This window comes from Garra rufa, chromosome 3 (assembly GCF_049309525.1).
Source record: "Garra rufa chromosome 3, GarRuf1.0, whole genome shotgun sequence".
Taxonomy (NCBI): domain Eukaryota; kingdom Metazoa; phylum Chordata; class Actinopteri; order Cypriniformes; family Cyprinidae; genus Garra; species Garra rufa.
In genome coordinates this window covers 19,543,977-19,557,440 of record NC_133363.1, presented here as the reverse complement: position 1 = coordinate 19,557,440, position 13,464 = coordinate 19,543,977, and the positions used below count along the sequence as shown (strand labels likewise).

Sequence of the window (13,464 nt, the reverse complement as noted above, 5' to 3'; positions counted from 1 at the left end):
TTTTGCATTAAGTCTATGGATTTATCTACAGATAAATCTACAAATAAATCAACAAATTTATATCAGGATTTACAGTATCTTTACTTCTGTAAAACATTTCTGTAAAAAAACAGTGTCTATGAAATGCTATCATACAGTGTGTGTGTGTGTGTGTGTGTGTGTGTGTGTGTGTGTGTGTGTGTGGAGAGAGAGAGAGACTTACTTCTGGATACTCTAATCAGCTCCGAAACACTAAAGACCCCTGATTTAATAAAGCTGTCTTCCAAGTAAACTGTAGGAGACAAGAGAATTTTCTTCAGACACATATCCTTACTTAATACATACACATGAGGACATTTCAAAAGCTGTGTATTTGGTATCCAGACAGTTGAGTGAAAATATTTCAGTTTCCACATAGATAAAACAAATAATCTTTTATCTATATCACCATTTAATCTTTACTTTCAGAAACATGACAACACTAACTATGACTTGTAATATTTACAGACTAGATGGATTATGTTCAGAAAAAGCCAACTAATACATAACATTGCATTCCAAACTCATGCCAAAAAAAGACCAGCCCCACAGGGTCAGCCTCACAGTGCATGCCAGGTCATCCAAGTCTTTCCCACATTGCACTGCAAAGTCCAATAGGAAGTGCAGTGAAGGCCAGGGTTTCCATTGTAGCAGTACTAGTTGGGTCTGAGTTGTGGCCTGAGAGCTTTATTTTACCTGGCAGGGGCAAATGCACAACCTACTCTTGAGGTAAAGAACGAATTACACTCTCCATTATTTTCATTCTTTACACATTACATAACAGTAACTGCTATAAGACAAAAAAAGGAAAAGAAAACACAGGTGAGTCCAAGGGAACCAACACAGGTTTTGCTGGCATGACAAATGGACACTGTTAGACAGGACCGCTACTCGCTCCACATGCCATCAGCAAAACCTGCGCAAACCCAGATCTGACAGGACTGGTGATGTGATGTCATGACATGGCTTGTTTTATATAAATGGCAGTTTTTGTTTTTCTTGTAAAAATCACAGACATCACATGGCGGCTTTGCAGCCTTTAATTTGTGCTGAGAACTGAGTATAATTATAGTGAAAACCAACATATTCTGATCAAATAAGCCTCTTTTAGTATAATTTCTTTAAAGAGTTGAATTTGAGGACTTTTTTTGGCACTTTGTTTAGCTGGAATGTAGCTGCTAAATGATCAAATTAAAAAATAAAATATATTTGATCGAGATTATTTGAGACCTCATTTGAAGGATTTTTAAATGGCAAATTTCTTAATACCCAGCAACAATATCATGTGGTGTGTCTGGTAATTTCAACTATTTTTATAGGCCTGAATTTCTTTTTTATATTTAAAAAAAAAAACTCTATGACTGCGGTAACCAAAATTAAATAATGAATAATGAGACTGAAACAATCACCTAACATGGATGTCATGCAGGATGATTTGCAGATTTATCTGTATGAGGCCTTAACTGTTTTATGGTGTGTCATTATTAAGGGTACACCAGCACCTGGCAGTAGTTACTAGAGAAGTTGGTGCATTTTTACATTGTGTTGACATACCTGGAGGGTTCTTGCCAGGCTCATTGTTGCTAGGACTTCCTGACTGTTGCGAGTCTGAAAACACAAATAAAGGTGGTGGATTAAAACACAAAACCCAGAATGATCAGTAGCTCTACAGATGACAGTATTGCACTTTACTGTAATTTTTCATCCACTTCCAGTGTTTTCTCATGTTTGTTTAGCTCTTATGATTTAGAAAATCATTCCTCTTAGAAAAAATAAATATCAGAGCAACAAAAATACATAATGTATAAAGAATAAATAGGGGACAAATTTTTAATGCTTTCAAACAAATAAATTATCCAAAAAAAAATTAAAATAACCTGAAGATTTACAACATGCATTTTAAAATATATTTAAATGAATAAGAAATATCTCAGATTCTGAACTAGATCACTAACAACACATTTATGACAGAGATCATGTAAATTTGTCATGCTGATCAGCAAGTTTTATATAAGTTTGTGAAGTTTGGTATAGCAGACAGCCATTATGGTCGTTGCTGCCCCTTTGTTGTTTCCTGAAATGGAAACTACAGTTACTGGGTCTTGACAAGACAGGCCAGATGTGTGCAGAAACATGCTTGTTTCTTTCAGTGAGGGGGTATGAGAGAAGAAAGAGGGAGGTGAAAAGCAGGACGTAAGAACAGGCAAAGGCAAAGCTGAAATATTCCCCACAAAAAGTAAAATGGAGACACACACACAACACTCGCCCCACCTTGCAGGGCATGAGCAAAGCAGAGAGTGGGGGAGGAAAAATTAGAAGAATCCTGTCTGTCGCTGATGTGTGCTTTAATGTTCACATGATTAATAATGTTACCTTAAAGAACCTTTAAGAGAACCTTCCCTTGATTCTATACTGGTAATGACACACCTTCAGTGTAGCACATTTACCTTTTCAGGAACTAATAATTGGCTTTTTTCAAGATCACAGTAAGTACAATATTAGGGATGCTCCTAATGATCTAAAAATTCTGACTGGTGGTGATAAAGCAAGAATTATTTTTATGTTGTGGCCGACTTTACAATCTAAATTAAATTTAGGTAAATGTTAGATGATATCATAAGTAATCTAAATGTACAAAGCTTAAATAAGAAATTAATTCTAGTCAATATATATATGGCTTGGCCAGTAAATACAAAAAGTAAAAAAAGAAAATGAGCTGAAACACTCGTTCCTTTCTTCATAAGCTTTATTTCAGAAGTGAAAGTTATAGGGGCAGAGTTAAAGAAATAGAGAGAGAGAAATAAATCCCACCTTCCTCAACAATGACCATTAAACAGAGCTACAAATATGGAATGTTCTTGGCCTCAGCTCAACAATGACAAAGAAGCAAGAGAACAACATACATTAAGTTTAAAAAAAGTTTAGAGAAAGCTTGTGTTTTTTCTAGTGCATTTGTGAGAAATTTTAAGAGCTATTTCTGCATTGAGATTTTTTTTTTTTTTTTTTTTTTTTTTTTTGTTCTTAGATTGATTAGGAGAAGGTTGATCTTTGATTGAAGAAGCATTATTGTGACACTGTAATGCTGTAATCCATCAGTCTGCTTAAACACATCTCCAACCATGCTGATACCCCAAGAGAGAAATTAAGAAAGGTGAAGAAATACTTTTAACCTCTAAATACAAACTTGCATGAATGTTGAGTGATTAAAAGCAGAGCACAACAATGGGGCAAGCTGGTACACACAGTTCTGATCCAGGTACACTGTTATGGTACACAATGATATAAAAGAAACTAACCATGGCTCATTTCAACAGAAAAGTTAATATTTTGTATTAAAAATTAAATCATGTTTATGTTTTGCCATAATAAGTAATATTATATCTACAATGCCAGCTCTTTTGTAAATTGTAAAGACACTAAACACACACACACGCACACACAGACATGGTTGGGTTTTATACATGGTAAGGGTTTTTCAACATTTAAACAGTTTGGCCAGGGTGAAGCTGAGTGTGTGTGTATTTGTGTGTAAAAAAGATACATACCCCAGAAACTCTCTAAGCTTCTCCAAGCACAACAACCCTTGGCACCCAACAGCCCTGCCACTTGTTTAAACAAATAAACAGTCCAAGGAGAGAACAAGGAAGAGAGAGGGCAGACTGAGGAGGGGGAAATTAATCTTTTCTTTCTTTGCACAGTAACCCATAAGAAAAATAAGGTATAACATTTTTCTAAAGAGAATGTGAGCTGTTTGCACATGCTAAACTCTTTGCCATGATAGTAGGGTGTTCTGAATATATTCCAGGGTGTTGCAAGTGCAGTTTCTAAGGTCTTCTGAGTGGTTTGTAGCATGTTACTATGTGGTTGCTATTCCTGGTGGTTAGGGTTGCAAGGTCATTGCTCACTGGCTCATAAGTTAAAAGAGCTTATTCTCAAATCCTATGATAGTCTGTTCTCTATAAACTGGTATACTGGTATTTTCCATCTGTATTATCATCCTTCAGGTGACAGTTAAAAGTCTGATGGGTTAGAAAAGCAGTAGTTGAGTTATCCTTATAGCCTGTGACACAACATCAAAGAACTAGTGCATGTTCTATGCCTGTGTTAGAGGAAATTACTCTCCACACCATCAAGTGGCATTAGTCTATATTTGTCATTCAGAAAGAAAAATTGGTAACACTTTTGGAACCAATTCTCAGTTTTAACTAGTTGCTTATTAGCATCCATATTACTAGCATACTGGCTGTTTAATAGTACTTATAAAGCAAATATTAATGCTTTTTTTCTGCATGAAAATTGTTCAGATCCCTTAATCTTAACAACTCAACTACCTTACTAACTATTAATAAGCAGCAAATTAGAAGTTTATTGAGGCAGAAATCATAGTTAGTTAATAATGAGATTTGTCCCCAAACTGAAGTGTGACCGTACATGAATCATGTTCATCAGTTGATCTTCAATTCAGTCCGCATCAATTCAACATCACAGACCCTCAGTGGTGGCCTGACAACCACCGACCTGGTGTGTCACAATGCTAAAAAGCCTAAGAATTTGAGTTCAGTTCAGTCATTCTTACTCACCCTCATGACGTTTCAAATTTGTATAATTTCTTTTGTGAAACAATGATTTTTTTAAAAAAAATTTTAACCAAACAATGCAAGTCAATGAGTAAAAATTGTTTGGTTTACAATTTTTACGGTAACACTTTCTATGAAGCCCCTATTTATAATACATTATGAGGGTATTTCTAAGGCATTATAATGAATGCATAATGCATTATAATAAACCTTATAATATGTTATATCATCTCATGAATACTCATAACAGCAATTATAATACATTATAATACTTGAGTATTTGAGGTTATAACTTTTAAGATTATGATTATTTATAACACACATATTTAATCTACCTAATTTACAATGGACTATATCATATTACATTTTTTTTTCCATTTATATTATATTTTATTTTGACAGTCCCCTTAGTCTATTGACTATACGCAACTTTTTAACTACATGTCAACTAACACTCCTTATTAGTAGTATTAGTAGAGTATTAGTAGACTTAGGTTAAGGTTAGGCTAGGTAGTAGAAGTTTAACATGCTTGCAAAGTTACTTATAATCAGTTTGTCATTTGGGGAACCAAAAATACAGTGTTAGCATATATTTTGCATACAAATTTAAAAAAAAAAAATATTACATAAAAATTACTGTTAGCTGACATGCAGTTGCAGAGTTACTTATAAAAAGCTGTCTAAAGGGTACCATTAAAATAATCAAACTGATAATACTAATGTGTCATATTACACATTTATCTCATCTAATACCTGATCTTATGGCTCTTTGAGAAATATTATTATTATTACTTATAAGTGGTCTTTGTATGCTTTAAGTAAAGTGACATGAGAAACATGGCAAGATATGAGACTTATAATATGTTATAACAATGGAGGAGGTAATCATACTCTTAAAAGCTATAACCACAAATAAGTAAAACATTATAATACATTAAAACTGTTCTTATGAATACTCATAAGATGATACAACATATTATAAGGTTTTTTATAATGCATTATTAATGTATTATAATGCCTTAAGAATACTCTTATAATGTATTATAAATACAGGCTTCATAGAAAGTGTTACCGAATTTTCATTCTTGGGTGAACTATCCCTTTAAAGTTATGGGTTTGTTGAATAGTATAAGCAAAGGTAATAGTGGTGCTTGTCTTGGCAACTAAAAATCTAAGATGAAGACATCTGATCTAGGATCATATCTACATGAATAGAAGCAACATGAGCTCATTGTAGAATACGATGCGATGTACCTTTGTGCCACCTTATCTGCTGAATAGCATCCATACAGCTGTCACAATTACACCTTCTGTAATAATTCCAACCACAACATAAGGTAATGTCATTATGCAGAATGAATACCTCCAATACCTGAATCTGGGATCTATGAACCCACTTACACGTGGCTCCGTCCCCCTGTAATCTGAGCAGTCTTTGTTTTGTGTGTAGTTGAGAACTATCACATACTTCAGCAACTTTAATTCAATGTATTACACCCCAACCCCGTGCACGCAAACACACGCGCAAACAGACCTGACGCGTGCATACCGTCGACATTTCAGGAGGAGGCGTCTGGCAGCCATTTTAGAAAGCTGCACACATGTACAGTTATGTTTGCCAAAGAAACCAAGCCTGAGCCAAGAACGCTCTCTCTCCTCCTCCTCTTACTCTACCCTGAGTCCTGAGCCAAGCAGAGAGAGCGAGAGTGAGAGAGAGAGACAGTAGAGGAGACTGAGAGGCAGAAATATCTCCTAATTATGGGCAGCCCTGGCCGAAATGTTTTGAACGGTACAGCTGCAATCTTGTAAATATTGTGTGTGAGTGAGTGACACCCAGCAACTGAGAGTGTGTTTGTGTGTGCTGGTCACTCACCCGCTCTTGTGACCTCACACTATAGACCATTTCAAGCGCTATTCGGCGGCTTAAGGAAGTGACGTCTTTGGTCCCAGGAAGTTTCCGGTTAATGATCCAGCGCATTGAAAACAATGGCGAGAAGCGCTTTATGAACAGTGGGATTGCGGTCATATATATACAATCCTCCTGTTTAAATGTGTAATTTAAAATTAGATTCTTGTCGTTCGGTGGTTGTGTGCTTCCCCTGGGCCGGAACTAACATTATGAGATGCGTTTTACCGGTATATTTCCGAGAAACGTACCCGAGTTGCGGCAGTGAAGGAGAAGGCTGGATAACAACAAGCAACTCTAGGATATTACAGCGCACATTTCGATTCAGGCAAGTAAATGTCGTTTTTAATTAATCTGATTGTATGTATATCTTTACGTTAACTCTTCAAGTATGATGCCGTATAATTTAAAGTAGCATTTTGTCATTGTTTACATATGCAGCTTGCATTTTGATTTGTGTGTAACGTTAGTGAAAAAAAGGCAAGTTTTTTATTTCTGTTTTATTGCTAAGTGTTATGTGGGCTATAACTAAGTTCATATTAGTCGTCTAGTTATCTTGTCAGTTGACAAATGCAGTGAGTAACATGAAAGTAAACTTGAACGTGGTATTGTGTAACAGTTATCAGCAGTAGTTTACAAAAGGTAATGTTAATGGTGAATATTTTTTCCATCACGTAAGCTTTGGTAATGTTAATTCCAACATATACTGACGTATTAAGCAATAATCGCATTATTATTATTTTTTTTATATTGTGCATTATATTAAATAATTGTTTTTCTACTTTTATCCTTAGGAGAGCCATCATCTGTAGACACCCAAGGACATCTGATCATCCTGCAGTGACAAACTACATATGACCATATGAACACCCAGATGTGTTTGAGAACTTGAGTGTAGTATTCACCAATTCAGTGTAGTACTTAAAGCTACTGATGACCAGGCCAGATACAGACTGCTGCTTTTGACATTTGTTCCCCCTTTGTACTCCATTTCAGTTCAAATGTTGTTTCAGTTGTTGTTGTTTCATTTGTTGAAGCATTTTATGTTCATACAAATATTTACATATCAATACATGTGTTGGAAATAAAAACAGTTGAAAGTGAGATAATGTTCTTTGTTTATATACAGTACTGGTCAAAAGTTTGGACAAAGTATTTTTTTTTTATGTTTTTGAAAAAAGTATTTTATGTTCATTAACATGATTTATTATTTAAATGATTTTTTGTTATAAAAAATGTGTTATGCAAAGCTGAATTGGCATCAGCCTTTACATTACACCAGTATTCAGTTTCACACACACACACACACACACACACACACACACATATATATATATATATATAGAATGTGTGGGTGTGTACAGTAAATACGTGCATAAAAACATTTATGATTGCTGTATGTAGTGTGTTTGTGCGGGCATTTATTAAACTGCAGATATACAGGTTAATGCAAAACACGGTAGCCTGCATTGAATTGCGTTCGTCTTGTTTATTTGTGATCACATGATGACTCGGAGCATTCATACCCTCTTCTTGCACTGTTCCACAGCAACAAACACGACCAAACCAAACACATTTTGAAATTAATTCAATACGTAATAACAGCATTGAGCGCTTAGTTTAATAGCATACATTTAGTGTTGTATTGAAACGATATGTATTGTGAAAAGTAATGTACTAATGAAAACAAATATTTAAACAGAAATACAGACTGACCACGCAATGCAAGTGAATTAATCACGAACAACCTCTCCGGATATCTTAGGAACAAAACATGAAGTAAGTTGCACTGTCTCTCTTCAGACTGATGGCATCCATTGTACGAATAAATGTTCGCCACATTTCCGTTCTCATCCATGTGATATGCTTTTAGCAATCTCCCATGTACACGCACGCAGCATCGATTAGATAATGAGCAGTTTTTTTACCTTAACTGTAGCGTTTTCGCTAGATTTTAAAAGAATGTGCTCGCATTGAGAGATCGGAGAAATAGCGCTACCGGAAATGCTTCAGGACCGGACATGCGCAGTAGGGCTCCAACGCGCTTGTTATTGTTTACGTCCTTGAAATGGTCTATACAGCTGTGACGTTAGTACACATACTAAAAAAGTGCCTATCAAGATTTCTCATAGTTTCCTGTTTAACATTTTTAAATCAATCTTTCAGATGTGTATGTGACTGAGCCTGGTTTTTCTCAAGGTTTTTTTTCTCTATTTTTGTCACCGATGGAGTTTTGGTTGCTTGCCAATACTGGCAAAGAACTGTCGCCTCTGGCTTGCTTAGTTGGAGAGGCTTAATTTATGGCAGTATCGTCGACTTGATTGCACAGATACGATTTAAACTGAACTGAGCTGGACAATGACATCACTGGATCAAGATTGACTGTTACTATAGTCCTCTTGTTTTATCGACACCATATTTTCCTACTACCGTAAAGCTGCTTTGACATAATCTGTATTGTAAAAACGCACTTTGTAAATAAAGGTGACTTGACTTTTATCTTTCTGTTACTCTATCCACTTTCTCCCTCTCTCTTCATTACGGCAAATGTTGATAAATCACAGCTCTTTATCAAAGTTGCTGTAACCAAAACACAGATAGTGAGCAGCATGCCAGTTCTAGAGCTCTAGAGAGTGAATGTCAGATAAGACTCGTGCCAGCGGGCATCTGATCTATAGATGGGCTGATGGTCAATTCAAAATGCAATTAATGGCACCTCACTTTAAATGTATTTAACCATTTACTTAACGAACTGTGCCAATTCCAAAGTATTTTTAAATTAATGCTACATATATTAGATAAATGTAAACTCAAATCGACAACTGCATTGCTGCAATTTTGCTTAAAACTGCATTTCAGCATTATTTTCATTTGTCGGTTTTAACAAACTGACTTAAAAATATAAATAAGCATAACATAAATACACTACGCAAATGTGAATAACATATAAAGAAATATATATTATATTTTACAACGTTTAAGAGGGTTTGTAAGATTTTTAATGTCTTACGCTCACCAAGGGGGAAAATATTTTATCAAAAAATATTGAATCTGAATAGATTACAGACTGCGATTTCTTCTATTTAGCATTCTTTCACAAGGGTCTGCATGTCACAGATCAGTCTTTACGCACACAGTCTGAGACAAACACTGACCCACTCTGAGACACAATCTGTCTAAACACACACACAGACACGGTGTGAATATGGGACCAAAGCCCAATTAACAGACACATATACCCCCCACCCATCATTTCCAAAAAAAGAAAAGTTTATCCCCAGCCACACATCCTCAGTTGGCCTCAGTTTCCCGCCCAGGCTCAAGCACTTGATTGTAGACATGAAGAAGAGAGGCTAAAGTCAGAATCTCCAGGGATGAATGATTGAGCAGAAGAGAGAAAGAAAGGGGGTGGGAAAGAGAGACAGAGCTGAAAAGAAGAACCTAACAATAGTAGAGACAGGACAGGCTGTTAAATAGGAGTGGGGTGGATCATGCTAGGACAAACTAGACAGAGAAAGAAAGAGAGAGAGAGAGAGAGAGAGAGAGAGAGAGAGAGAGAGAGAGAGAGAGAGAGAGAGAGAGAGAGAGAGAGAGAGAGAGAGAGAGAGAGAGCAAGACTGAAACAAAAGATAAATTGTGTGCGTTTCAGACTGCCTTCTGTGGCTCAAAAAAGTGCAAATAAAAGTGTCTGGGAAAACAAGTCACTCAGGGCATCTTACACACGTGTAACTTTGGGCACATGTTTTCACAATAACACACTGTGTTAATAAAGACATACAACCATAAAGCGTACACAATGGCTGAGAAGCACACTACATCACGCAGAGAGCGCTGATGTACATATGTTCCCATGTCAGCACAACACTGAACCCAGGGTGGCTCATCCGTCACGTTAAAAATAACCAGACCACTGTGACAGCACAGTATGTGTGTGTGTGTTGGTGCTTTCCACCTCAGTAACAAAGGAAGCCTATAGAGGTCATGTCAAATCAAACTTGTTCACAATTGCTGTGTCTGGCCTTACAAACTTTAGTCACACTTTCTTTCCAATGGGATCTTAGTTCCTAGTCATCATAACACACATCAATAACTTGTCGACGAAACCTCTCAGAAGTCCACCCTCCCCCACCCCCCACCCCCCGGATTGCGTATCACTTCTGCTTGTATTGTTGTTTGACTGGCCTAGTGAACGGTCTATTTGCATGAGTGTGCATGGAGTCGTGGGATGCCACCATCGGCCTGATCCATCCGTAGCTGTGGCAAATGTCCAAGCCTTTTTGTAGCCATCAGACGTGAGGAAAGGAGGAGTGAAGAGAAAGCAGGAGGGAGGGATGGAGAGGCTGAGACTATAGATTAAATTATGCATGCACATTTTCCCATTCATGGAGACTTCTACGGACAAGGACGGAGGAAGCAGAAGGGGGGAACCAATGACATTCTGCCATATGTAGCTCCTGTTGAGAGGAACACTAATGAGGTGACACTCAGTGGTTGGAGTCAAGCCAAAACAATCCATTAACTCTGCACAAGTAGTTAAGAGGAGGAGAGATGGGGAGGGGAATGGATTGAGAGAAATGAAGGAGAAGAAAGGCAGAGAGAGAGAGAGAGTTGTGAATGACATGATGGGAGGCCAATGCCTGTATGGAGTATGTTTGGAGTATGATCAGTAGTAGTATAGTGTTTGTGAAAATTAGCGTAAAAATACACATTTTCAAAGTCAAAGTCAACATATGTGCAATGAAAGCTTACCTTAAAGGAGAAGTCAGGTGTGATACTGACCTAAAGTGTAATGAATCATGATAACGAGTGTGAACTTACCTTTGATAGCTCATCTCGGCTTGTCCCCTGCACTTTGAAATCTGGCACTAGTTAGCCGATGCTAAAAACAGGTTGTTGCTGAGGGTGGATCGGGCATTGGACTAGCCATGTAAATAAATCACTGTTTTACATCATTTACGAGGCACAAAGTAGCTCCACACTTCATTGGTAGACTTCCAAGGGCCCTGACATTTAAAACGAGACATTGAGAACTTTGAAAAAGCACTGGTAGTTTATTTACAAGAAGATTTATACAGACAGTACCTGCAGGAGATTTACCGGTCGCCACCATCTTGAATTTAGTCACAATAAGTCGAGTGACAAGCAGGAAGGAAACTAAACTACTACTTCATAAAAATCAGTAGCTATATCGTCCGACATCCTTGCAATTGTCAACTGTCTGCACTAACTCCAGTCCAAAAGTAACGCGAGTACTCACGTGACTTATCAGGCTGTAGTTTCCTTCCTGCTCGTCACTCGACTTATCGTGACTAAATTCAAGATGACCGGTAAATTTCCTGCAGGTACTGTCTGTATAAATCTTCTTGTAAATAAACTACCAGTGCTTTTTCAAAGTTCTCAATGTCTCGTTTTAAATGTCAGGGCCCTTGGAAGTCTACCAATTAAGTGTGGAGCTGCTTTGTGCCTTGTAAATGGTGTAAAACAGTGATTTATTTACATGGCTAGTCTGATCCCCAATCCACCCTCAGCAACAACCTGTTTTTAGCATCGGCTAACTAGTGCCAGATTTCGAAGTGCAGGGGACAAGCCGAGATGAGCTATCAAAGGTAAGTTCACACTCGGTATCATGATTCATTACACTTTAGGTCAATATCACACCGGACTTCTCCTTTAACCCAACACTAAAAACGCAATACTCATGGCTCTAGACACTCAAAGAACAGTATGAGTCTCAACTTAACAGCCAAAGATTTCTGTCTGAATGTGTATGGACATAGTTGCGGCGCTTTAAAGAGAATGAATTTAAAGGAGCAACTTCTACAAGATGGTTATACCGAGCAAACTGTCTAACAGGTAAAGTAACAATAACAACTAAAAATTATATTAATAAAAAGTTAAATAATAATTTTAACAATTAATAAAAGTAATTAAATCAAAACCAAATTCATAAGAATAAAACTATTTGTCCTATTACGTATTAGTCAGTCATTAAATAACTAAACTGACAATTGTGAAAAGCCAAATCTGTAAACTAAGACAGACTATGTTGTCTTCTGTTTATATCTCATATTTTCTCGGTTGGAAGAGTGCAAGCTAAGAACAAACTTTTCTCTTTCAGAGAGTGTTGGCATACACAGTGCAAGTCCTGGCAAGAATTAACCTCTCATGTGCTGCACAGATCACAGCTCTCAATGTTTATTGCTCAAACTAAAACTAATCATCTAAAGCAATATTTTATGCTCTTTCTATCAGTTACATGCTCAGCAGAGCACTATTCTCAAAAAATGAAAAATTAAAAGCTAAATTAGCATTGCTCACACATCTGTGCATGCATACTTGCACACTCACAGTGTGAGAAGAAATCCTGTTCAACCACTTCGCTATGCTTCCACTGTCAGGACATGTCATAATAAGTGTATCTTTCTTGTACACAATGTGCAGTTACTCTCCTTAAAGCTAAATTCACATGAACAAAATAATGGCATGCTGAGGAATGCTGATTTAGACAATGTTGAAGTTATTACTCCATAGTATAGAATGTTCAGTTTATGCTAGCACTCTAGGTGAGGTGACATTTGCATACTGGAACAAATAAACCAGAGCAGGTTAGTCAGGATCTACACCAGCATGCTTCAGGGGTTTCTGTGGTTTGTTAAAACAATTAACAGTGTATTCTTTAGATTTGTTTAAAAATAAGTTACAAAAACTGAGAAACTCTTGAGGACACACTTGTGGCTTTCACTAAAGTCAAATATTTCTAAATTCCCAAAAAACAGACTGGCGTTGCACTCTATGTTGCAAATTTTATGCACGTTCACGAGCAATGTACAAATATATTTTAAAAATAAACTAATATTTTTTCTTTACGATTGCCACTGAAACTGATTTTTATAACCTTGTAACCAATGTGCAGAAATCGTTTTATTAATTGTTCAATTAAAATGGTAAGTTACTTTACCAGTT

General features: G+C 36.7%; 1 protein-coding gene across 1 annotated transcript in view; it reads right to left on the bottom strand.

Annotated features, from left to right (window-relative positions):
• Window positions 1-13,464, bottom strand: part of LOC141331516 (nuclear factor 1 B-type-like) — a 66,350-nt gene that overhangs the window by 16,485 nt on the left and 36,401 nt on the right. Inside the window, exons 3-4 of the mRNA XM_073836575.1 lie at window positions 1,573-1,626; window positions 203-271 (exon numbers count right to left, since the gene is read on the bottom strand). Coding sequence (XP_073692676.1) covers window positions 203-271; window positions 1,573-1,626 — 123 coding nt within the window. The remainder of the gene's footprint in view (window positions 1-202; window positions 272-1,572; window positions 1,627-13,464) is intronic.